The 27,146-nt window shown below is 47.6% G+C and overlaps 1 protein-coding gene across 2 annotated transcripts; it reads left to right on the top strand.

The window, feature by feature from the left end:
* The first annotated feature begins 2,842 nt into the window (after positions 1-2,842).
* Positions 2,843-13,982, top strand: B3GNT6 (UDP-GlcNAc:betaGal beta-1,3-N-acetylglucosaminyltransferase 6). 2 transcript variants are annotated; one of them, XM_030917847.1, is made up of 3 exons: positions 2,843-2,927; positions 5,840-6,011; positions 11,564-13,982. In XM_030917847.1, the coding sequence occupies exons 2-3, from the start codon at positions 5,856-5,858 to the stop codon at positions 12,716-12,718; spliced, it is 1,311 nt and encodes a 436-aa protein (XP_030773707.1). In that variant the 5' UTR covers positions 2,843-2,927; positions 5,840-5,855; the 3' UTR covers positions 12,719-13,982. The 2 variants fall into 2 exon arrangements, with proteins under 2 accessions (XP_030773707.1, XP_010365071.1); XM_010366769.2 differs by lacking the exons at positions 2,843-2,927; positions 5,840-6,011 and adding an exon at positions 6,238-6,313.
* Positions 13,983-27,146: the final 13,164 nt, after the last annotated feature.

The raw sequence follows: 27,146 nt of genomic DNA, 5'->3' as shown, positions 1-27,146 counted from the left end.
CACCAAGAACTGAAGGATGATAGGTATTAAGGAAGGTAGGGGAAAGGCCGTTTATAGCAGAGGGAACCAGAGGTGAGTTTCCGGAGAGATGGGCTGGAATGACGTCACACAGGGCTTTAAAAGCCATCTTACAAATTTGAATTTGGTTGTCCTGGTGCAGTGGCTCATGCCTGTAATCCCAACACTTTGGAAGACCAAGGTGGGAGGACTGCTTGAGACCGGGAATTCAAGACCAGCCTGGGCAACACAACGAGACCCCATCTCTACAAAAAAAAGTTTAAGTAGATAGGTGTGGTGGCACTCACCTGTAGTTCCAGCTACTCAGGAGGCTGAGGTGGGAGGATCGCTTGAACCCAGGAGTTCCAGGCTGCAATGAGCTAAAATCAACTGCACTCCAGCCTGGACAACAGAGACATCGTCTTTGAAAGAAAAAAAAGAATTTGAATTTGGAAAGCCCTGGAAAAGATGGAGGATGGATTAAAGGGAGCCAGTATGGATGTAGGGATACCAGATAGAGGAAGAACGGTGGATAGTGGCAGTGGAGATAGGAACTCCAATATATCAGAGGTACATGGGAAGAAGGTTTAGGGTATTATAGAGTATACCTGGGATTTGCAGAGTTTGTAGACTGTGTCAGACATCCTGGCAGAGAGCTTAAAGATAATAAATGTGGATCTGGAGCTCAGCTGAGAGATCTGAGCTGAAGATGTAAATTTAAGAATGATGGGTCCTGGCACGGTGGCTCACACCTGTAATCCCAGCACTTTGGGAGGCCAAGGTGGGTGGATCACGAGGTCAGGAGTTCGAGACCAGTCTGACCAACATGGTAAAACCCCGTCTCTACTTAAAAAAATACAAAAATTAACCAGGCATGGTGGCGTATGCCTGTAATCCCAGCTACTTGGGAGGCTGAGGAAGGAGAATCGCTTGAACCCCAGAGGTGGAGGTTGCAGTGAGCTGAGATCGTGCCACTGTATTCCAGCTTGGGCAACAGAGCAAGGCTCTGTCTCAAAAAAAAAAAAAAAAAAAAGAAGCATGGACATACATATTAATTGAAATGGAAGTGGATGAGATCACGGAAGAAAAGAGGGTCTCAGACTGAGTCCTAGAAACCAAACCATTTAAGGATTAGGTAGAGGAATTTTTGAAGAAAAGAGCCTCTCAAACCAAAGAGAATCACCAGTCACTTGGAAAGGAAGCCTGGGTGAGGGCCTGGGTTCTAGTTCCTCAAAGTCTGGATGTCTGTGGCTGGGCTGGAGACACAGTGGCTGTCAGCAGAGATAGCTACATGGCTGAGGGGTAGAAGGCAATAACCCTGACATGACACTGCACTGAAACAGCAGGCTCCAAGCTGGAGCCCACTGGCATTAATCCTGAGAGGGTACTTACTGTTAGAAAAGTTATCTCCTTTTGGGGCGTCTGAAGACCTAGCTTAGGATCCTGGCCCTCCACTGAAAAGCTGTGTGGTTGTGGCCAAGTCACAACTAAATTTGGGGTTCTACATCTGTGAAATGTAGAATTGTCTTAAGGGTTAGCACCACGGTGTAGTGTGAATCTAATCATAACAGTTTCTGAATGGTATCTTTCCTATGAGATTGCCTGGTCTGGGCCTGTAGGGGTACCTCAAAACTGGACAAACGAGAGGAGTCAACCCCTCTTCCCTCTCTCACTGACCAGTGCAACCTGGAACAAGGGACTATCCGGCCTTCTCCCCTTCCTGGTCATCAGGTGCTGGCCTGTGCCCACAGAACCTGTTTGCCTTCAAGGTGGAGACGGGTTTTTCTGCATTATCCCACCCCAGTTTTTCAGCCTAGGGTGTGGCAGAACATGCACTGGAATGAGATTTTTTCTGCTAGATTAAAACACCCACCCATGGTAAAGGGGAAGGCTGAAAAGGCGTCATAAATGCATTAACTCCGTCTCTGAACAGTACACACCTTTCCGAAGCCATGCTTGGTGCTCACACCCACTACATACATCTAAGTTCCTCCCTGGCCATTCCGGAAACCCTCTGGAGAGGTCAGAGCTGTTTGTCTTAAAGTCTGTTCATTTTATTCCAATAACCTTACCCCCATTTAACTTTCTCCCCACTTCAAATCATTCCCAAATTTCCTGAAAGATGTATCTGCCAAGGAGAAAAGATTAGTTTTTAGGGGGCTTGAAGAAAACAACAAAATTCATTTAGTCATTCAGTCAACCTGCTCTGGACTCTCATGAGTGGGGCACAGATTGGGAGGAAATTGGTCATGTCCCTCCCTGGGGCTGCTCTCTTGCCCTCATTTGTTCTCAGATTGAATTAGTACTCCCAGCTCCTTTTAGTCCTTCACCCACCATGAAGTTGCCTGTGAGTCTTAGGGCTTTCCTAATCCTCTAGATATATCTTACTATCCCCATCAGAAACCTGCACTCAGTCCCTCCCCTTCTCTCTCTCTTCCTCCCACCTCCTTCCCCCTTCAAACTTCTCATTCAGCCACCTCCCCCATGTAAATTAGTAAGAGGGACAAGGAGTCCGAGAGATGAGAGATGAACATTCTCACAGAATGTCCACTAAGTCACTAAGCTATGAGGATGCTGTTTGGAATGAAACTATTCACATTTCTCTATCACCGTTAAGGTAGCTACTGTCTCCAGCAGCCATCAGCTAAGTGAATAGAGAAACACAAAGAGTTTCATTGGAAACAGCTGTAGTAGTTGGCAGGCCTGTGGTTGCGGCTGGGACACAATCCCAAAGTCTGCTGTGAATGGCTAACTTTTTGTATCACACAGCCGGGGGTCTGGGCAGCACCCTGCTTGCTGCCGCTCCATCACGCTGCTCTGCCATCTGCTTACTGCTGCTGTCGGTGCTGTCTTGGGGAATCACCTGAAACCGCAGTGGCTACAGACAACCTCTGAACCGCTGGAGTCCCCTGCAGCCGTCACAGGGCAAGGTAGGTGTGTTTCCCTTCCACCTCAGCCTCCCTTCCTGAGATTACGAGGATCCTAAACAGTGGGCTACTTTTGGGGGTGTGCTGCCCCTTGAGCTAGGCATGCTGTCCCCATGACCTGGAGTCTCAGTAGTGGTCAGGACTCTATTGGCTATAAATGATGAAGTCCTCATGTCCAGCCAGAGTGAGGCGGCCGGGACAGTGCAGCTCTACCTCCATCTCACTACTGAGAGACAAGGGCTGTCATGCTCTAGGAGAGCAGCATTCCTCCTGAAAGGGGTGATCTGACACTCGGCTCTCTTTGTCAGTAAGTGGAGACAGGGAAAGGATCTAACTGCCTAGCCCTAGACGCTTGGGGGAGTCACTTCACCAGAGTCCCATAGCGTCTCCCAAGAGTCAGGGCTGCTGAGGCCAGTGCCTCCTTTGCTGCATTCTTTGCTGTGGTGGCTCCTGGTCCCCACCCCAACCCCTCATATGTCGATTAGGGCACCCTGGAAAGGGAAGCAGCTGCCTGTGAATCCAGTATGCTGGAGGTCACTCCCAAAGTTTTTCCAGTAACAATTTGTAAGGTCAAAACAATAAGGGGCTGCTTGATACCACCAAGAGTTTGTCAGGCAAACACTGAAAGAGAGAGAGAGAGAGAGAGATCTTCCTATTTAGTTACCTAGAAATGCTAGCCATTCTAAAATTTTTACTGAAAAAGAAAAAATGAACTGGTTATTTGGCAGTGGGGACCATCCCAGAGAGCACCTTCCTAGAGACACTGAGTCCCTTTCCTCCTCCTGCTTCTCCTCTTATCAACTACAGGCTGAAATTAACACCCACAGCTTCTGCTGGCTAAAAGCCTTAAAAACAACAAAAATCAAACAAGAGAAACTAATGCTTTAGGCAGCTACAACTCCAATTTATTTATTTATTTATTTAGCTCTGTCGCCCAGGCTGGAGTGCAGTGGTGCTACTGCAGCTCATTACAGCCTCAATCTCCCAGGCTCAGGCAACCCTCCCACCTCAGCTTCCCAAATAGCTGGGACTACAGGTGTGCACCACAACACCCAACTGATTTTTTTTTTTTTTTTTTTTTTTTTTTTGTAGAGAGGAGGTTTCACTATGTTGCCCAGGCTAGTTGCAAATTACTGGGCTCAAGCAATTCACCCACTTGAGCTTCCCAAAGTGCTGGGATTACAGATGTGAGCCACTGTGCCCAGCCTAGAACTTTAAACTTTAGGTACTGAGCAAACACCAAGTCTTGGAAACATAATGCTAGCCTTAGATTACTTATGGATTTATGAACAAACCCCTAGATACAGAGAAAAATAAAAGGTATGTATAAATTGTATAAATTATATAAATTATATATATGAATAAATGTACATAATTTATACTATATATAATGTATATAAATTATATACATATTTTAATATAAATATAACAAATAGGCTGGGTGTGGTGGCTCACGCCTGTAATGCCAACACTTTGGGAGGCTGAGGTGGGTGGATCACCTGAGGTTACGAGTTTCAGACTGGCCTGGCCAACATGATGAAACCCCATCTCTGCTAAAAATACAAAAAAATTAGCTGGGCGTGGTGGTGCACACCTGTAATTCCAGCTACTTAGGAGGCTGAGGCAGGAAAATGGCTTGAACCCAGGAGGCGGAAGTTGCAGTGAGCTGAGATCAAGCCACTGCACTCCAGCCTGGGTGACAAAGCAAGACTCTGTCTCAAATAAATAAATATATACACATATATATATGGCAAGTTGTGTATATGCTATATTTTCCATAACTTGATTTAATTGGAAATTCAAGATTCCTAATTTATATACTAAAAATTTATATAACAAAAAGATTAAAAACAGCACTTATTGGTTTTTGTGCCTCTACAACATAGTTTCTAACTTAACATTTGTGAAAATGCCCTAATTGTCAAAAATTCATGAACTTAATACTGGGGCTCAAGTTATACCTGGGGATCCCACTAATTTAAACACTCTGACCCTATAATCTTGAGAAGGTAACGACATATAAAAATTTTTAAATGAGTATGCCTCAATTTAAGTGTAGCCTTGCCTAAATTTCCCATGCTCACATGCCCACTGCTATAAAATGTCTTCCATTAGATATATTTGCTTTGACAAAATAAATAATAAATTAGATTGGGCATGGTGGCTCATGCCTCTAATCCCAGCGCTTAGGGAGACCAAGGCAGGAATATCTCTTGAGCCCAGGAGTTCAAGATCAACCTGGGCAAAATGGCAAAACCCCGTCTCAACAAAAAATGCAAAAATTAACCATGTGTGATGGTGTGTGCCTACTCAGGAGGCTAAGATGCGAGGATCACCTGAGCCCAGGAGGCGGAGGTTGCAGTGAGCTGTGATAGTGCCCCTGCACTCCAGCCTGGGAGACAGAGTAAGACCCTGTTTCAATATTAATAATTATAATAAATTAAAATTAAAGTGCCTCTTTGTCATTTGCAAATTGGCTTGATAAAATGGGACCCCATGAGCCCCAATTTTATAGTTAATATGGCCCAATATAAGTTAAAGCAAGCCGTTCAAGGATTAAAACTCATTATAAAAAACCTTATTTTTTAAAAGGGTGATTATCCCCTACTACTTCTCCATTTAGCAGCCCAATTTTGCCTATGCTCAAATCTAGAAATACATATATTTTTATGTATATACATTTTAATATATTTATATTTTTAAATATATGTACGTTTTAATATATAAAATGTAATATATAAAAATATAATATAGATTTTATCTCTATTTTACATATATAAATGTTTATATATGGTAGCCTGTGATGGATCACTACAACTTAACATTGTGGTCCCATCCATTAGGGCCCCATACATAATATTAAAATTAAACTGATTTTATTCAATCAACAACTAATAAATACTTTACTCTTACAGATGTGGCCAACCTGTTATGTTCTGTGCCTATTTCCACAACCCTTCAGGCAGTTTGCCTCTGCCTCTGAAGGCACACTATACACTTTCCTGGACAACTCACGGGGGCCTCTACGTGAGGTCCATCATCATACACTGTCTTTACAGACAAGATGCACCTTCTCCAGGAGCACAGGTACAATACTGCACTGAGAACATCCTCCTCCAAAGAGATTCATTTGACCCACACTCTAAGGACATTTGAGCTTAAAGAGGAAGCAGGCAGTCACCGGTGGCTAAGGAAGCCTGTAGCTGCCCTCCCCCTCTTCACCCTACCCCTAAGGAGGAGGGGTGATGGCATGGATTGGTCAGATTCAAGAGGACTGAACGAAGCCACAGGCCTGGGGTGGAACCTCAGTGTGTGAAATAAAGGGGTTAAAGGCTAAGTCTCAGGCTGGGGATGGCTCCTGTCTATTTCTTCTCTCTCCAATACTACAGGTAAGATGGGGGCCTGAGCTTCTTCCTATTGGGAAGGAGGTGCATTTTTCCTTCTTTGCATTCCCCTCTCATCAGAGTGCCAAGCAAGAAACGGGGGAGGCCAAGGGGAGACGAATGAGGACAGAATTGCCCCTATTGCACAGGTCCAGTGCAGACCCCAGGGCTCAGGGCTTCATGCTGAGGGTTGGGGCCAAGGCCCTAATAGCTAATAAAACGTTTCTTTGCCTTTCTTGCTATACTATATTCTGTTATACTAATATTCCTCCAGGAATGCCCTGGGATAGTAGGGGGTGGGTGGGTGGCCCAGGAATCTATGTTCCAGCCATCAATCTCTCAGCATCAAAACAGAGGAGGAAATGACCAAAGTAGTTCCTGGGAAAACAAGGGGGGCAATTCCTGGCTGGGTGAGATGGCTCACGCCTGTAATCCCAGCACTTTGGGAGGCCATGGCGAGCGGATCACCTTAGGTCAGGAGTTCGAGACCTGTCTGGCCAACATGGTAAAACCCCATCTCTACTAAAAATATAAAAATTAGCTGGGCATGGTGGTGGACACCTGTAATGCCAGCTACTTGGGAGGCTGAGGCAGGAGAATCACTTGAACCCGGGAGCCTGAGGTTGCAGTGAGCCGAGAAAAAGAAAAAGAAGGGGGAATTCTAGGCAGAGTGAATAGTATTGCAAAGGCAGGATGTGTTAATATGTGTGGAGCAGTAAACAGAGTGAGAACTGCCTGCAATTAGAAGATGATAGAGGAACTTTATAAAGTTTATAAAGAGGAACTTTATACCACACTGTGTGAGAAGGCGAGACTTCATCCATAAAAAGATGGTCTCCTGTGTTAGCCAACTGCTAATGTTATTCCGGTGCTTACTACATGCCAGGCTCTGAATGCCTTACATGAATTAACTCATAATTCTGAGACACTGAGATAAAGGAGTTGTCCAAAGTCTCACCAACAAGGAACCTGAGGTTCAAAGGGGTAGAGTAAGTGGCAGATCTGTCCTCTTTACCAAATTTGCTACTCGACAGCTGTGACATCAACAAGGAGACAGGTTCTATTGACCTGGACTTACCATGAGGTGACCTGGAGGAGGTGGTATTTTATTTATTTATTTTTTTATTTTTTTATTTATTTATTTTTTTTGAGACGGAGTCTCGCTCTGTGGCCCGGGCTGGAGTGCAGTGGCCGGATCTCAGCTCACTGCAAGCTCCCCCTCCCGGGTTCACGCCATTCTCCTGCCTCAACCTCCCGAGTAGCTGGGACTACAGGCGCCCGCCACCTCGCCCGGCTAGTTTTTTGTATTTTTTAGTAGAGACGGGGTTTCACCATGTTAGCCAGGATGGTCTCGATCTCCTGACCTCGTGATCTGCCCGCCTCGGCCTCCCAAAGTGCTGGGATTACAGGCCTGAGCCACCGCGCCCAGCCAGAGATGGTATTTGAGCTGAGTCCTGAGAGACAAGGGATCAGGGCCAGCAGAGGCTGGGAAAGTTTAAGGTGCATGGGCTCCAGCATCCCTGAAGATTGCTTTGAGAAACGAAGGGATCCAGCAAAAAGAATCATAAAGAGAAATGTCCAACACTTCACAGCAAGTCAAAGCCCTCGGGCTGCACAGTGTGGCATCCAAGAACAGAGCTGAGCAAGCCAGCACCGCCCTCGGGAACAGCGCCTGGCCCAACACCTTTTCCTTTACATCAGAAGTTGGCTGTGATCCAAGATCTTCTATCCGTTTTATCAGAGTAAATGCAAATTTCTTTGAAACAAGATTTATTGTTACATTAAGAAGGAGATTATTTTTCTTTCCAGAAATGATGGGGGATGCTTACTTTTTTTAACTAGCATTTGTGTAGCACCTTAACATAAACAGAATTCTTTCCTTATTTCATTGAAAAATGAGTGTTAACTTTCTCAGTTTTTCAAATGAGGACACTGAAACCTAGGAGATTAACTCAGGAAAGAAACTGGGGCTCAAAGCCAGTTATTCAGACTCCAAATTCTGTTTTCATTCATTTTTTTATTCTTTCATTCATTGAAAAAAAAAATACTATATTTTTCCTGTGCCAGGCACAGGACTATGCAGTGAGTAGATAGTTGAAGGTAAAAGAGACATAGCTTATCTTACAGACCCTCTTCTCACAGTGCCTCTAACACAGAAGCAGGAAGAAATAAAGAGTGATATACTATATAATACTCTGGTATTTCTAATCAGCACTCGGTGATTACATCCATACCTTTGCAAGGTTCTCACACTTGCATTTGTAGTTAACTGCTCCATTGTTTCACTGAATGCCTGCTTTGTGCCCACTCTGGGCTTGACATTGTGTACAGACTGTAATACACAAGCAGTAGGGTTCAATCTGATAACACCTATGTGCAAACTACCTGGAAGTATTTATTGAGCACATACTCTTGGAAAAGCAGTCTTTGAGCAAATATTTATCAGTACCTTGATAATCCTAACAAATAATATTTACTGAATACTATGTGCCAAGGACCATAGTAAATTCTTTATACACATTATCATTTGGTCTTCACAGTAACTCTTCAGAGGCAGGTATTTGAGAGCTTAAGTCCCAACATGCTCAAAATCATGACACTAGAAAGCAGTGGCAGTGGAATTTGAATCCAGGCAGCCAGCATTTCCTACTACTCAGCTGTCCTAACCTCCTACCCTATGCAGGGCGCTGGTGACAACAGTGAACACTGCTGCGATCCCTACCCTTAAAATGCTTACAGCCTAGGAAGGAAGATAACCTTTAAACAAATCATATGCTGAGAACATCTAACAGGGTACCTGGTCTCCTCTGAGCTTCATTCAAGCTTCCCCAAGAATATGCCTTGTCAAGCGGACCCAGAGGCTGAGTTCTTAAGCAGACAGAAGGAGGGAGGGAGAAGTCAATCTATGAAGGGGAACAGCACAAGGAAAAGCTCCGAGGTAGGAAGAGGTCTGGCAGTCTGAGGCTCTCACTGGGCTGAGGGAAAGGCCAGGTGGATTACAGGGAAGCTAAGGAAAAGAGCATGAGGAGTGGCACATAAATCTACATAATTCAAAGTGAGGGGAGAGGTCGGCCGAGAACAAGACAGCGTGTAGATACGCCAGGCAGGACGCTACTTCATGTGAGGTGGGGATGTTAGTTTGGATCAGCCTGTTGATAGAGAGAATGGAAGCATGTTGATGAAAATTGCAGAAGAGAGAATCGTCAGGGCTTGGGTAGGGAAATGAGGAGAAGGAGGGAGTCAAGCAAGGTTTTTGGCTTGAACAACCCAGTGGATGGCAGCACTCCGGGACAACTCAGGGGAGGAAGATGAGAGTTCAAGTCGCATCCAAGGTGGCTGTGGACAGCCATATGGAGCTGTTAAGTCAGGGCGCTGGATGGATGTGTGGCTCTGAAGCTCGGAGGTCCTAACAGTGAAGGAGATCATCTTGGACAAAGGTGAAATGAGTGTCTAAGACAGAGCCCTAAAGGCATTCCACTATTAAAGGTTATTATTAGAGAGGTCAGGTGCGGTGGCTCACACCTGTAATCCCAGCACTTTGGGAAGCCAAGGCAGGAGGATCATTCGAGTCCAAGAATTTGAGAGCAGCCTGGACAACAGGGCAAGACTCTGTTTCTACAACAAATAGAAAAAATTAGCCAAGCACTGTGGCACATGCCTGTGCTCCCAGCAATTTGGGAGGCTGAGGTGGGAGGATCACCTGAGCCTGGGAAGTGCAGGCTGCAGTGAGCCACGATCACACCACTGCATTCCAGCCTGGACTACCCAGTGAGACCCTGACTCAAAAAAAAAAAAAAAAGAAGAAGAAGAAGAAAGGAAGAAATAGGAAGAAGAAGAAGTGGAGGTGGAGGAGGAGGAGGGGGAGGAGGGCAAGGAGGGGGAGGAGGGGGAGGAGGTTGTTATTAGAGAGGGGGAACTGAGCAAAGGGAACTGAGAAACATGGTCAAAAAGAAAGGAGGAAAGGCAGGAGAGTGTGGAGTCTGTTTTAAGGAGGGAGTGGGAGCAGGGCACAGTGGCTCATGCCTGTAATCCCAGCACTTTGGGGGGCTGAGGTGGGAGGATCACTTGAACCCAGGAGTTCAAGACCAGACGGGGCAATATGGTGGGAACCTGTCTCCACACACACACACACACACATTACCCAGGTGTAGTGGCGCGCTCCTGTAGAGCGCCTCAACTACTCCAAAAGCTGAAGTGGGAGGACTGCTTAAGCCTAGGTGGTCAAGGCAGTGAGTCATGATGGTGTCACTGCACTCCAGCCTGAGTGACACAGCAACACCCTGTCTCAAATAAATAAATAAATAGCCAATGGTCTGAGATGCAGAACCTGATGTGATTGAATTTTTAGCAGGGCTAAGAGAAGATTGTTCTGACCTGGGATTCATCCTGGGGGTCTTCATGAAGGCCAGACCTGAGGTGCACCTAGGCACGCTACATACAGGAGAGGGCCTGAGAGTGAATGTTTGGGAACAGCAAATAATACCAGCAGGTAGAATGAGGAGGAAGAGCTAGAGGATGCCGTGGAGATCATCTCACCCATGAGGTCATATCACCTGTGTCACCCAGTCACTGGCCACTTCATGCTCATTTCATGCTCACAACAGCCCTGCAGTAGGAATTCACTAACCCTGTGTCACAGATGAGAACACTCAGACCCAGCCATCGGAACTGACTATTCAGACGGTGCAGATGGAAGTGGGGAAGGCAGAATTTGGCTCTGGGTCTGAGTCCAGTGCTATCACCTTATGCTTCCTTGACTCGGGTGGCAACGAAGGGAAGAGATTAGAGAGGATTCGGGCTGGACAGAGGTGGAGAAGAGGCAATAAGTGAGAGGGAGGTAGGGTGCAGAATCAACAAGATGCAGAGAGCAGGTAGCAGCTGAGAAGGACAAGGCAGAAGGCTGGGGCTTCTGGCTGGAGTAGTCTGGTGAACGGAGGTGGGAACAGCAGGGTATGGGTTCAGGGGAAGAATGGAGACTCAGACGATGAGTCCACTGGGCCTACGTGACGGGTTGTGGGGCGGTGTTGTCAGGAGGCAAAGAGAGACATAGATCTGAAGGTCAGAGGAACGGTCCGGAGTGTGGGAGACCAGAGACCATCAGCGTAATCTTGGATTTTGGTTCCTTTTTACCACTTAACAGCAGAGTTGAGAAGGGGCTAAAGCTGGGTTCTGGGAGAGAAGTGACGGGGCACGGGTGGCGTCCCGCCGGTGTCAAAGACGACTTCCGGCTCACCTCTGACTCCGTTTCCCCCACAGATGGCTTTTCCCTGCCGCAGGTCCCTGACTCCCAAGACTCTGGCCTGCCTCCTGGTGGGCGTGAGTTTCTTGGCACTGCAGCAGTGGTTCCTCCAGGCTCCAAGGTCCCCGCAGGAGAAGAGGTCCCTGCTGGAGGAGAGGTCCCAGCAGGAGGAGACGCCAGAGGGTCCCACCGACGCTCCCTCGGCGCTCACCCCCGGGCCCCCGTGCGTGGCCAACACCTCGGCGAACGCCACGGCCAACTTCGAGCAGCTGCCCCCGCGCATCCAGGACTTCCTACGGTACCGCCACTGCCGCCACTTCCCGCTGCTTTGGGACGCACCGGCCAAGTGCGCCAGCCGCCGCGGTGTCTTTCTGCTCCTGGCCGTGAAGTCGGCGCCTGCGCACTACGAGCGACGCGAGCTCATCCGGCGCACTTGGGGGCAGGAGCGCAGCTACGGCGAGTGGCCAGTGCGCCGCCTCTTCCTACTGGGCACCCCCGGTCCCGAGGACGAGGCGCGCGCCGAGCGGCTGGCGGAGCTGGTGGCGCTGGAGGCGCGCGAGCACGGCGACGTGCTGCAGTGGTCCTTCGCGGACACCTTCCTCAACCTCACGCTCAAGCACCTGCACCTGCTCGACTGGCTGGCTGTGCGCTGTCCGCACGCGCGCTTCCTGCTCAGTGGCGACGACGACGTGTTCGTGCACACCGCCAACGTAGTCCGCTTCCTGCAGGCGCAGCCACCGGGCCGCCACTTGTTCACCGGCCAGCTCATGGACGGCTCCGTGCCCATCCGCGACAGCTGGAGCAAGTACTTCGTGCCCCCGCAGCTCTTCCCCGGGTCCGCTTACCCGGTATACTGCAGCGGCGGCGGCTTCCTCCTGTCCAGCCTCACGGTCCGGGCCCTGCGCGCGGCCGCCCTCCACACCCCGCTCTTCCCCATCGACGACGCCTACATGGGCATGTGTCTGGAGCGCGCCGGCCTGGCGCCCAGCGGCCACGAGGGCATCCGGCCCTTCGGCGTGCAGCTGCCTGGCGCGCAGCAGTCCTCCTTCGACCCCTGCATGTACCGCGAGCTGCTGCTGGTGCACCGCTTCGCGCCATATGAGATGCTGCTCATGTGGAAGGCGCTGCACAGCCCCACGCTCAGCTGTGACCGGGGACACCGGGTCTCCTGAGGCCGGGTGGATGGCTTCAGCCCCGGGACTCCACCCGTGACGGTGTCCATGCTGAGAAGGCAGCTTTCCCGCCCTGAGTACCATACGTCCTGCCCAGCTCTGTGCACCTGAACCCCAGCTGCGCACTGAAATCAGCTGGGGTGGGGGGTGTGGGAAATGCCCACATCCTGGCTCCATCTCCCGAAGTTTCTATTTGATTAGTCTGGGGTGGCCCCAGACATGTTAAGGATTTTTAAAGTTCCTCCGGTGATGCGAATGTGTGGTTAGGCCTGAGGACAGCTCGGCTAGACTGTCTGTTCATCCTTGCAAACCCAACTCCACTGCCCTCTCTGCAAGCCTTCCCAGGCACCTCGCTCCGACACTTGGGTCCTCGTGAGCAGTGAAGCAAGGGAGACCTGGGAGCGTGGGAGCCAGGATCAGCGTCCCCTGCCTTGTGCATGCAAATGTCAGTTGCCATTTCCACTGTTTCCCCTACAAGTGAGTGGAGCTGGGCTGACAGTGGTCAGGAGGATCCCGCTTCCCCTCCCGCCAGAAGTCAGCCAACATGCAACTGAGGCGCATGTGGCGGCCTTCCTCCCACCACTGCCCCAGTACAACCGTGAGGTAGAAATCCTCACCGTGCAAAGTGGAAACCAGAGGCCTGGTCAGACAGTGACTAATCCAGGGCCATGGCATTCCCAGACAGCACACCATTGTGGTCCCCTCCACACTCACCCCACCCAAAGCTAATGGCCTGGTTGGGTACTGCCCGCCAATACTCACCCCCACGGGTCAGAAACAGGCTCCTTGCCAGGGTCTGGAACTCAGGGTCAGTGGGTCTTGGACAACCCAGCAGGGAGTTCCGGGGAGTCCGAAGTGGAGAAACGCTGATGGGAACATGGAGACCATTGTTGGGGAATCTGTGGAGGCAGGTGTGTAGAATTGTGTTGGGGAGGTGGGGGATCTAAGACTGAGATGAACAGTGGTTAAGAGTGTGGGGCCAGGCGAGAAGGCTCACACCTGTAATCGTAGCACTTTGGGAGGCCGAGGCGGGCAGATCACGAGGTCAAGAGTTTGAGAGCAGCCTGGCCAATATGGTGAAACCCCGTCTGTACTAAGAATACAAAAATTAGCTAGCCGTAGTGGCTCATGCCTGTAATCTCAGCTATTTGGGAGGCTGAGCCAGGAGAATTGCTTGAACCTGGGAGGCAGAGGTTGCAGTGAGCCAAGATCGTGCCACTGCACTCTAGCCTGGGCGACAGAGCAAGACTCCATCTCAAAAAAAGAGAGAGTTTGCAGGGGTGAGTGGAAACTTGGTGCCTGGGACACTGAGAACCTGGCTGTGGTCCTGGCCTCCAGCAGCTGCCAGTCATCTTGGCAACATAGAAAATCAAGGAAATGGCCTAAGGGCAGGCAGAAGTGTGTCAGCAACGTCCCAACTATGTAAGATGGACACAAGAGACTCACCTTGGGAGGAAAGAGCCTGGGCAGAAAGTCAGGAGACTGGCCAAAGGTCCTTCCCTGCCTTCAAGACAAAGACCAGACTCCTCAGTCCTGCATTTCAGGCTCCTGCCACCCAGGTGCTACTCACTGTCCCCTCCCTCCCACTGTTGGCCTCCATCCAGCTGGCAGTGCCTGCGCTTTGTCCAGCTCTCTCCTGCCTCTGCATTTTGCACAAACTCTGACCTGGTTACTGTAATGTCCTCCAATCACCACCATCCTGATGTCTCTTGCACCAGTTAGGATGCCCGTAGGGGAAGCTGCCAGCTGCCCACCTGAGTCGGCTGCCCCCTTCCTCCTGGGCACTCACCTAGACTCCATTTCCCAGCACCCTAGCCCCTGCAGTTAGATGTGGCCCTGTGACTAGGCCCTCATGGATGGGCGGGAATGGATGAGGAGGATCACTGTGGCACCTGGGTCTGACTATGCGCTCTTCCTCCTTCCCATTTGCTGGAACATGGCTGGGCCTGGGACCCAGCTCTGACTTTGCAAGTGAGGACAACGCTCCAGGCCCAAGCGGAAGTTTCTCAACTACTGACATTTGGGGCAGGACAGTTCTTTGTTGTGGGGGGCAGTCCTGTGCACTGTGAAACATTCAGCAGCATCCGTGTCCTCCACTCACTAGATACCAGTGTCACAACCCGAGTTATGACACCCAAAGTATCTCCAGATGTTGCCAAACGTAACGTGGTGGGCAAATTCACCCTAGCAGAGAACCACTGGCCTAGAGGAAGGCAGAGAAGCAAGAGGATTCCTGAGTTCCTGAGAGCAGCCCAGGGACTAACCTGGAATACTCAGCTAAGACTACTGAGGAAGACAAAATAAACTTTTATGCTTTAAAAAAAAATTATGGACATGACAATATAGACAAAAACTTTGATGATTTTTGAGCCTCTGGGGTTTGTCTACTCTGCTACAGCAGTCTTGCCCTGCTGGTATTTTAGTCTGTTCAGGAGGCTACTGTAAGAAAAATACCATAAACTGAGTGTCTTACAAGCAACATCTCTGGAAGTTCTGGAGGCTGGGAAGTCTAAGGTCAAGGTCCCGGCAGGTTTGGTGTCTGGTGAGGGCCCATTCCTCACTGCCTTCTTGCTGTGTCCCTGCATGGTGGAAGGGGCAAGCGAGCTCCCACAGCCTCTTTTACAGCGGCCCAGATTCACCTCATCACCTTCAGGGCTAGGATTTCAACGTAAGAATTCCAGGGAAACAGCCGGGCACGGTGGCTCAAGCCTGTAATCCCAGCACTTTGGGAGGCCGAGACGGGCAGATCACGAGGTCAGGAGATCGAGACCATCCTGGCTAACACGGTGAAACCCCGTCTCTACTAAAAAATACAAAAAACTAGCCGGGCAAGGTGGCGGGGCACCTGTAGTCCCAGCTACTCAGGAGGCTGAGGCAGGAGAATGGCGTGGACCCGAGAGGCAGAGCTTGCAGTGAGCTGAGATCCGGCCACTGCACTCCAGCCTGGGCGACAGAGCAAGACTCTGTCTCAAAAAAAAAAAAAGAAAAAAAAGAAAAAAAATTCCAGGGAAACATAAACATTCCATTCTGACCATAGCACTTAAGTCACCTGCTGTGTCCTGTTTCATCCCTTGTTTCTCACCAAGTAGACTGGCTACTCCCAGAGGGAGAGGCCATGTCTGATTTACATCAGTGCTGTCACAGATTTACGCGGAGGGAACCCGTGGCAAGTCCAATCACTCGCACTCCGGGAACTTGAGCATGTCGTCTCACCTCTCTGAGCCGCTCTTTCTGATGTGATTTGGCTCTGTTTCCCCACCCAGGTCTCATCTTGAATTGTAATTCCCACATGTCAGGGGACGGACACATAGGATTGGACAGGCGGGAGGTGACTGGATCATGGGGCCGGTTTCCCCCACGTTCTTGTCATGATAGTGAGTTCTCACGAGAGGTGATGGTTTTAAAGCGCGGCACTTCCTTGTTCTCGCACACACTCCCTCCTCCTGCCTGTGAAAGTGCCTGCTTTCCCTTCGCCTTCTGCCATGCTTGTTTCCTGAAGCCTCCTGGCCATGCTTCCTGTTAAACCTGAAGAACTGTGAATCAAGTAAACCTCTTTCCTTTATAATTACCCAGTCTCAGGTAGTATTCTTTATAGGAGTGTGAAAATGGACTAATACACTTTCCACGGCGATGTTCCATGCCAGGGCCATGTAAATCCTCTGTAAACCACATAGGAGGGCACTGTCATTCTGCAGGCTTACTGGCAGCTCTGAGAGGTTGAAGGAAACAGGAGGAGGTGGCACTCCGTGACCTTTCTGCAGCCCTTGCCGTGGGCCTTCAGTAGCCACAGCCACTTGTCCCTTGCTGGTCTATTTTCTGAGCAGGCCATAACGAATACTCCTAAATGCTTTAGGGGTGAATGGATGAGTGGATGAGTGCCATCTGTCCCAGTGGCATGGACTGTGTCTGTTAGGACAGTAGTCCCCAACCTTTTTGGCACCAAGGACTGGTTTGGTGGGAGACAGTATTTCCACAGACCAATGTGGGGGATGGTTTGGGGAAGATTCAAGTGCATTACATTTATTGTGCACTTTATTTCTATTATTATTACACGATAATATATAATGAAATAATTATACAACTCACCATAATGTAAAATCAGTGGAAACCCTAAGCTTGTTTTCCTGCAACTAGACAGTCCCATGGCGGGGGATGGGAGACAGTGATAGATTATCAGGCACTAGATTCTCATAAGGAGCGCACTATCTAGATCCCTCACATGCGCAGTTCACAATAGGGTTCATGCTACTATGAGAATCTAATGCTGTGGTTGATCTGACAGGAGGCGGAGCTGAGGTGGTAGTGCACGCGATGGGGAGCAGCTATAAATACAAATGAAGCTTTGCTCACCTGCCTCTGTGCAGCCCGGTTCCTAACAGGCCACGATCAATACCAGTCATTGGCCCGGGGGTTAGGGACCCCTGTGTTAGGATACTGTGCTAGTTCCCTATTGCTGCTGTAACAAATCCCACAAGCTTGGCTTAAAAGCACACCCATCTGTTACCCTACAGTTCTACCAGCCAACTGCACTCCTTACTGGAGGTGCGAGGGAAGGATTCATTTCTTTGCCTTTTCCAGCTTGCAGAGATCCCCTTCCTCCATCTTCAAAACCGACCACGTGGCATCTCTCGGTGCCTTGCTTCCACAGCCACATCACTCTCTGACTCTCCTGCCTTCTCCTTCCACTTCCAAGGACCCTGTAACTACACTGGGCCTACCTAGATAACCTGGGATTCTCTTCCTATCTTAAAGTCAGCTGATGAGCAACCTTCATTCTACCTCCAACCTTACTTCCCTTTGCCATGTAACATGGTGAAACAGTCACAGGTTCCAGGTATTCAGTAGGGTACGGGCAACTTTTTGGGGGGCCGTTATTATGCCCACCACAGTACCCAATCAATATTTGTGGAATAAATCAACAATAATGAAATAAAGCACAAAAATGAATCAATAAACAAGGGTGCTTCTTCCACACAGACCTCCGTGATGCGAGCTCTCATTCTGGACTACTGAGTGTCATTAATTCTGAATTCCCTGCCGCTAGTTGCCATTCCTCAAGGGCTTACAAGAGACAGGAAAACAGGAATGCTGAGGCCGGAATGCGGACGGGTTCTCTGGAAGGTCCGAATTGTGCTTTGACACAAAATCACACACAAAATTTCCCTGCCAGACAGGCAGATTATCCCCATTGTGTTCCTAGAGATGAAGATTCAGAACCTTGCCGGCCCCGAGACTTGGGAAGCCGCCGTTACGGGTCGGCTGGGTGACTCTGAGTCCCGGCCACCCTGTCTCTGAAGCTAGGTTGCTCGCATGTCCAGGCCCACGGAAGGCTGCAGTGCCCGCTCAGCACCGGCATCACCTGGCGCCACCTGGCGCATCGCTCACCACGGCCCTGGACCGGCGCTCCCCGCACCTCTCATTCGGCTCATGCGACCCGCGGCCGCCAGGGTCGCGCACCGCACCTCGCATCCCGCACACACGCGGACTCAGCGGAGCAAACCCGGAGCGCGATCTCCCAACGCCCCTTGTGAGGCCAGCATGACTTTGACACTCAAACCCCTCAAGAACCCCACGAGCAGGGAAGATGATGTGCCTGTCTCAGGAACCTAGATGGAAACAAAAATCCTACACAAAATGCTAGCAGACAAAATGCGGTGACATGTAAAAAGGAGAATCCATCAGGACGGAAGTGCGTTTATCCCAGAAATTTCAGAGGGGCTTAGCATTAGAAAAACAGCCAAACTACATAAATAAGACAGGAAGATCCGTCAATGACGTACATTACATCAAGAGAAATATGAGCATTTCAGAGGCAGTGGGAAAGACGTTTATTAAAATTCAACATCCATTAGTGATTTTAAAGAAAATCTTAGAAAGAGGTGACGGCATTTGACAGCATTTTGCTTAAAGTTAGGAGCAGGATGAGATATGCCCATCATCACTACTTCTGTTCAGAATTGTCCAGAACTTGAGAGCACACCAAGACAAGAAAAGATACAGAAATATAATAATTGGAAATAGAGGAAGAATTTTTTCAAAATCTCAGAAGTTTAGAACCCTATCAGATCCAACTTCCCTTTCTGTAACAAATCAATGCCACTCTCTCCATCCTGAAATGAAATGCTTAGGTAATACAACACCTCCACACACATATTTTCAAAAAGCCAATATAGTGCTTTTGTTTTGTTTTGTTTTGTTTTTTTGAGACAGAGTCTCGCTTTGTCACCCAGGCTGGAGTGCAATGGCGCGATCTCAGCTCACTTTGCAAGCTCCGCCTCCCGGGTTCACACCATTCTCCTACCTCAGCCTCCTGAGTAGCTGGGACTACAGGCGCCCGCCACCACGCCCGGCTTTTTGTGTGTGTGTGTGTGTGTGTGTGTGTTTTCAGTAGAGACGGGGTTTCACCGTGTTAGCCAGGATGGTCTCGATTTCCTGACCTCTTGATCCACCCACCTCAGCCTCCCAAAGTGCTGGGATTACAGGCGTGAGCCACCGCGCCTGGCAATATAGTGCTTTTATTGTAAGTTATGTAAATATGAGGTAAATAAAAGAAAAATATCTTAAAATAAAATGTTCATTTTGATGTGTAAATTCTTGGGCCTAACACCACAAAATAAAACTCCCCTGCAAATGTCCAAATCTCTCCCTAGGGGGCAGTACACCTCTTCAAGAACTATTAGTCTACATAGAAAAACCACGAAAAAAAACCACACACGCGCACAAACCCTCCATATAATTAATTAGATTACTAAGAAAAGGTAGCAACTTCTCCAGATAAAAAATCAATATACAAAAATCTAGGCTGAGGCGGGTGGATCTCTTGAGCCCAGGAGTTTGCAACCAGCCTGGGCAACATGGTGAAACCCCATCCCTACAAATAATACAAAGATGAGCTGGGAGTGGTGGTGGCACCTGTAATCCCAGCTACTCAGGAGACGGAGGTGGGAGGATCGCTTGAGTCTGGGAGGTCGAGGCTGCAGTGAGCCCTGATCGTGCCACTGCACTCCAGCCTGGGTGACAGAGTGAGACCTTGTCCAAAAAAGAAAAAAACAACAACAAAAATCTAATTCCTGTATAGTAGCAACAAGCTGTCAGGACATGTCTTTTTTTTTTTTTTTTTTTTTTTTTTAGAGTGAAAGCAAGTTTACTAGAGAAGTAAAGAAACAAAAGAATGGCTACTACACAGGCCGAGCAGCAACACAGGCTGCTGAGTGCGCATACATGCTAAACGGGGGTGGATTATTCATGAGGTTTTGGAAAAGGGAGCACAATTTCCAGAAATGAAGGGCCCTCCCCTTTTAAAACTATATAGGGTAACTTCCGGACATTGCCATGGCATTTGTAAACTGTCGTCGTGCTGGTGAGAGTGTCTTTTACCATGCTAATGCATTATAATGAGCATGTAATGAGCAGTGAGGACCACCAGAGGTCACTTTCATCACCATCTTGGTTTCGGTGGGTTTCAGTCAGCTTCTTTTTTTTCTTTCTTTTTTTTATTATACTAGGGAACATGTGCACAAAGTGCAGGTTTGTTACATAGGTATACATGTGCCATGTTGCTTTGCTGCACCTATCAACTTGTCATTTACATTATTTCTCCTAATGCTATCCCTCACCCAACACCCCACCGCCTGACAGGCCCCGGTGTGTGATGTTCCCCACCCTGTGTCCATGTGTTCTCATTGTTCAACTCCCACCTATGAGTGAGAACATGCAGTGTTTGGTTTTCTGTCCTTGTGATAGTTTGCTTAGAATGATGGTTTCCAGCTTCATCCATGTCCCTGGACATGAACTCATCCTTTTTAATGGCTGCATAGTATTCCATGGTGTATACATGCCAGGAAAAGTCATTTTCTTTTCTTTTTTTTTTTTTTGAGACGGAGTCTCGCTCTGTCACCCAAGCTGGAGTGCACTGGCCAGATCTCAGCTCACTACAAGCTCCGCCTCCTGGGTTCACGCCATTCTCCTGCCTCAGCCTCCCGAGTAGCTGGGACTACAGGCGCCCGCCACCTCGCCCGGCTAGTTTTTTGTATTTTTTAGTAGAGATGGGATTTCACCGTGTTAGCCAGGATGGTCTCGATCTCCTGACCTTGTGATCCGCCCGCCTCGGCCTCCCAAAGTGCTGGGATTACAGGCTTGAGCCACCGCGCCCGGCCGGAAAAGTCATTTTCTAAAGTGTCAGTAGAAACAAAATTATACTCAGGGCTACATCTAAAAGAAGATATGTAAGAAAATAATTAAAAATTATGTTAAGATGTATGTATCTTATATTTCTTTTACACATATATTATGTATCTTTATGTCTTATAGCTCTAAGATATAGCTATAAGAGATATTTTGGCTGGGCATGGTGGCTCATACCTGTAAACTCTGCACTTTGGGAGGCTGAGGTGGGTAAATCACGAGGTCAGGAGATTGAGACCATCCTGGCTAACATGGTGAAACCCTGTCTCTACTAAAAAAAAAGCCAGGCGTGGTGGCATGTGCCTGTAGTCCCAGCTACTCAGGAGGCTGAGGCAGGAGAATCGCTTAAACACAGGAGGCGGAGGTTGCAGTGAGACGAGATCATGCCACTGTACTCAAGCATGGGTGACAGAGTGAGACTCCATCTCAAAAAAAAAAAAAAGATGTCTATAAGATATAGAGATATGTAAGATTTCTATATATAAATATATTAATTTACTAGCAATTTATTAATCTTTTTATTAATCTATATATTTTTGGGAGACAGAGTCTCGCTCTTGTCACCCAGGCTGGAGTGCAGAGGGACAATCTCAGATCACTGCAAGCTCCGCCTCCTGGCTTCAAACAATTCTCCTGCCTCAGCCTCCCGAGTAGCTGGGATTACAGGCACCCACCATCACACCTGGCTACTTTTTGTTTTTTTAATAGAGACAGGGTTTCACCATGTTGGCCAGGCTTGTCTCAAACTCCTAACCTCAGGTGATCTGCCTGCCTTGGCCTCCCAAAGTGCTGAGATTATAGGCATGAGCCACCATGCCCAGCCTATATCTTATATATCTTAACATAATATCTCATGTGTCTTATATGTTAAGCTACATATATCTTAACATAATTTTAACATATATGTTAAATATATGTTAAAATTATATATATATATATATTGGAGACAGGATCTTGCCCTGTCTCCCAGGCTGGAGTGCAGTGGTGCAATAGATCACAGCTCACTGATCACTAATGGCTCACTAACCCTGTATTGCTTAAGCTGGTCTCAAACTCCTGGGCTCAAGCAATCCTCCCACTTCAGTCTCCTAACATCCTGGGATGACAGGCATGAGCCACCACATCTGGCTGTATTAAGATTTTTTTTTTTTTTTTTTTTTTTGAGACAGAGTCTTGCTCTGTTGCCCAGGTTGGAGTGCTGTGGTGCAATCTAGGCTCACTGCAAGCTCTGGTTCCCGGGTTCACACCATTCTCCTCTCTCAGCCTCCCAAGAAGCTGGGACTACAGGCGCCCGCCACCACACCCAGCTAATTTTTTGTATTTTTTAGTAGAGATGGGGTTTCACCATGTTAGCCAGGATGGTCTCGATCTCCTGACCTCATGATCGGCACGCCTCGGCCTCCCAAAATGCTGGGATTACAGGCATGAGCCACCATGCCCGGCCTAAGATTTTTTTTAAACACACAAAGTAATGTAGAGAGACATCATGTTATAAAGTACCTCTAAGCCCCTCACTGCAACCAGAAAACAGGATTATTGTCTCACGCGTGTCCGTGTGAAGAGATCACCAAACAGGCTTTGTGTGAGCAACGTGGCTGTTTATTTCACCTGAGTGCAGGCGGGCTGAGTCCAAAAAGAGAGTCAGCAAAGGGTGGTGGATTATCATTAGTTCTTATAAGTTTTAGGATAGGCGGTGAAATTAAGAGCAATGTTTTAGGGGCACGGGGTGAAGTTCACCAAGTACATTCGCAAGGGCGGGGAGAATTACAAGGAAACTTCTTAAGGGTGAGGGATATTAGAAAGAACCTTCTTAAGGGTAGGGGAGATGACAAGGAACCTTCTTAATGTTGGGGGAGATTATTAAGTACATCGATCGGGGCAGAAACAAATCACAATGGTGGAATGCCATCAGTTAAGCTATTTTCACTTCTGTGGCTCTGCAGTTGCTTCAGGCCATCTGGATGTATACACGCAGGTTACTGGCGATATGATGGCTTAGCTTGGACTCAGAGGCCTGACAATTATCATCCCTACTTGAAAAATGTGGAGGCCGAGGCCCGGGTAGAGAAGAGACCCGCCCAAGATCAATGGAGCCTGCTGGGCATGGAGGACTAACGGCCTGGGCCTCCTGCCTGCCGTTCCTGGGCCCTAATCACCACCCAGCCACCGTGCCCACTACTCCCAGAGTCCACAGGCTAGAGCTGCACAAGGCCAGAGGCTGGGTCTCCAAGCTTCTGAGAAAGGAGGCAGACAGCAATCTGGCCGTCTAGTCACTGGGGCACCTGGGAGTGTTCCATCTCCCACAATCTACCCGAATCCACATTTCAATTAAAACTTACTGAAAATAGAACACACACCAGTGAGGAAAAAATAAACCAGCCATAACATTGTTCACGCTTTCAGTGGGAGGAAAGCATCCCAGCCCCCGCCACCTCAGACGCAGGTGGAGCTGGGCGGGGTAGAGGGCAGAACTCAAAGGCGAGGCCCCATCTCGGTTCCCCCACCCCAATGCCACACCTACTCACTCCCCTAAACCCTGAAGAAAGAGCAAATAATGATACTGGAGAGACAGGAAGCCCAAGCCTGAAGGGTTTTGAGAAATGCCCTCCCTGCCCGGCTCCCGTGCATGGGAAAGAGGGCCCTGAGAGAAGTGGCGGCCAGCGTAGTGTCACACACTCCAGCAGGGAGCCCAGGTGTGACCCTGCTCAGAATCCAGCCCTGGGGAGGGCGGTCTGTGAGGGGTTTGAATGACACAAATACTGTGAATTTTTGTTGACCCCTGGGCCCCTGCGTTCAGTCGGCCAGGGCTGCAGCCGCCTGCCGGAGGAAGGCATGGAGCACGGCCAGGGCCTATAACTGGGAGTACTGCCTGCGGGAGCCCAGACCGCAGGTCCCCAGTCCCCGCTTCAGCAGTAGTTTTCTTTTTTTTTTTTTTTTTTTTATTATACTTTAAGTTCTAGGGTACATGTGCATAACGTGCAGGTTTGTTACATATGTATATTTGTGCCATGTTGGTGTGCTGCACCCATCAACTCGTCAGCACCCATCAATTCATCATTTATATCATGTATAACTCCCCAATGCAATCCCTCCCCCCTCCCCCCTCCCCATGATAGGCCCCAGTGTGTGATGTTCCCCTTCCCGAGTCCAAGTGATCTCATGGTTCAGTTCCCACCTATGAGTGAGAACATGCGGTGTTTGGTTTTCTCTTCTTGTGATAGTTTGCTAAGAATGATGGTTTCCAGCTGCATCCATGTCCCTACAAAGGACGCAAACTCATCCTTTTTTATGGCTGCATAGTATTCCATGGTGTATATGTGCCACATTTTCTGAATCCAGTCTGTCACAGATGGACATTTGGGTTGATTCCAAGTCTTTGCTATTGTGAATAGTGCTGCAATAAACATATGTGTGCATGTGTCTTTGTAGTAGAATAATTTATAATCCTTTGGGTATATACCCAGTAGTGGGATGGCTGGGTCATATGGTACATCTAGTTCTAGATCCTTGAGGAATTGCCATACTGTTTTCCATAATGGTTGAACTAGTTTACAATCCCACCAACAGTGTAAAAGTGTTCCTATTTCTCCACATCCTCTCCAACACCTGTTGTTTCCTGATTTTTTAATGATTGCCATTCTAACTGGTGTGAGATGGTATCTCATTGTGGTTTTGATTTGCATTTCTCTGATGGCGAGTGATGATGAGCATTTTTTCATGTGTCTGTTGGCTGTATGAATGTCTTCTTTTGAGAAATGTCTGTTCATATCCTTTGCCCACTTTTTGATGGGGTTGTTTGTTTTTTTCTTGTATATTTGTTTGAGTTCTTTGTAGATTCTGGATATTAGCCCTTTGTCAGATGAGTAGATTGCAAAAATTTTCTCCCATTCTGTAGGTTGCCTGTTCACTCTGATGGTAGTTTCTTTTGCTGTGCAGAAGCTCTTTAGTTTAATTAGATCCCATTTGTCAATTTTGGCTTTTGCTGCCGTTGCTTTTGGTGTTTTAGACATGAAGTCCTTGCCTATGCCTATGTCCTGAATGGTACTACCTAGATTTTCTTCTAGGGTTTTTATGGTATTAGGTCTAATATTTAAGTCTCTAATCCATCTTGAATTAATCTTCGTAACTGAGACCCATGTGTGGGTCCTGAAATCAATTTAGAGTCTGAAATGCACATATAAAAAAATTGAAAAGAATAAAATAGAAATATCAAGTGAATTATAGAGAGTAAAGATATAGGATCATGATATAAAATGTAATTCTAATTGTGGTTGTAGTTTAAAAACAAACAAACAAAAAAATGTTTTGGCCGGGTGCAGTGGCTCACACCTATAATCCCAACACTTTGGGAGGCCATGGCAGGAGGATCACTGGAGGTCAGGAGTTTGAGACCAGCCTGACCAACATGGTGAAACCCCGTCTCTACCAAAAAATTTTTAAAAAATAGCCAGGTGTGATGGTGGGTGCCTGTAATCCCAGCTACTCTGGAGGCTGAGGCAGGAGAATCGCTTGAACCCTGAAGGCGGAGGTTGCAGTGAGCCAAGGTCAGGCCATTGCACTCCAGCCTGGGCAACAAGAGCAAAACTCCATGTCAAAAAAATAAAAAAAAAGAAAAGAAAGGAAAAAAAAAAATGTTTTGCCTTGTAACAACAAAATTGCCAGGTTAAACGTCAACATAAAAACCAACAGCATTTCTCTATACTACAGACAATCAACTAGAAAATGTCATTTAAAAAAATATATACCATTCGTGATGTCTGGAACTTACCCATGGTTCAGAAAAAAAGAATGAATGTTTGTAAACGAGCTTAAAGCATAAAGCAAATACAGCAAAACATTAGCAATTCATGAGTCCAAGTGAAGGACATAAGAACGGTCATCGTTCTAGTCTTTCAACTTTTCTATAGGTTGATTTTTTTTTTTTTTTTTGAGACAGGATCTCACTGTGTCACCCAGGCTGGAGTGCAATGGTGCAATCATGGCTCAAAGCAACCTCGACCTCCTGAGCTCAAGCAGATCCTCCCACCTCAGCCTCCTGAGTAACTAGAACTACAGGTGTGCACAACCAGGCCCAGAATTTTTTTTTAAATTTTCAGTTTTTTGTAGAGATAGGGTTTCCCTATGTTACCAGGGCTGGTCTCTACCTCCTGGGCTCAAGCCATCCTCCCACCTCCGCATCCCAAAGTGCTGGGATTACAGGCATGAACCACTGTCCCTGGCCTAGATTGACATTGTAAATAATAAATAAAAAGTTGAGAGAAAATACCAACCACAATAACAACAAAAATTAGAAAGCATCTAGGAATTAAGTGACTGTATAAGTCCTTACAGGGGTGAGCCACCGTGCCTGGCTTTTTTTTTTTTTTTTTTTTTTTTTTTTTTTTTTTTTTCTGAGATGGAGTCTTGCTCTGTTGCCCAGGCTGGAGGGCAGTGGCATGGTCTCAGCTCACTGCAACCTCTACCTCCTGGGTTCAAGCGATTCTCCTGCCTCAGCCTCCTGAGTAGCTGGGACTACAAGTGTGTGCCACCACGCCTGGCTGATGCCTATAATACTAGCTACTTGGTAGGCTGAGGCAGGAGAATCACTTGAACCCAGGAGGTGGAGGTTGCAGTGATCCGAAATTGAGCCATTGCACTCCAGCCTGGGTAACAAGAGCTAAACTCCCTCTCAAAAAAAAAAAAGTTAATTAGCTCGAGTGAGCCATTCCATAATGTATACATATTTCAAAACGTCATGTTACACATGGTAAATATGTACAATTTTATCTGTCACTTTAAATACATAAATAAAAGTGTAAAAATAAGCTATGTAATATTATCAAAATATCAATTCTTTCCAAATTTGTCTTTAAAATTCAAAGCAACCCTAATAAAAAAAATCCATTTGGATTTTTTTTATGAACTCAATAAACTTACTCTAAAATGTAAATAAATAGCAACATTAACCTTAAAATATAAGAGTTAAATTTGCCTTACTAGATATCACAAATAGCACCACAAAACTGTGGTGATAGAAACAGCATGGTACAAATAAAAGAATAGCCCAGTGAACAAAGGAGTGAACTCAGAGGTAGATGCTGCCTCTGTGGAAACAGAGCATGCAGGGAGACATCTCTGTGGTAGATGCTGTGAGGAAAACTGGCTCACTCTACAGAAAATATAAAACTGAATTATTGCCCAATGCTTCATTCAAGGATGAACTCTAGCTGAGTTAGAGACCTAAATTTGATATGTGAAGTTCCAA

This window comes from Rhinopithecus roxellana, chromosome 15 (genome assembly GCF_007565055.1).
Source record: "Rhinopithecus roxellana isolate Shanxi Qingling chromosome 15, ASM756505v1, whole genome shotgun sequence".
NCBI lineage: Eukaryota > Metazoa > Chordata > Mammalia > Primates > Cercopithecidae > Rhinopithecus > Rhinopithecus roxellana.
This window is presented reverse-complemented; position numbering and strand designations above follow the sequence as displayed.

Bases quoted from the DNA above. Each gene is read 5' to 3' on its own strand.
- B3GNT6 (XM_030917847.1), top strand. From the start codon at position 5,856: ATGTTCTGTGCCTATTTCCACAACCCTTCAGGCAGTTTGCCTCTGCCT. The intron at 6,012-11,563 runs GTACAATACTGC...TTTCCCCCACAG, and splicing joins CACCTTCTCCAGGAGCACAG to ATGGCTTTTCCCTGCCGCAG.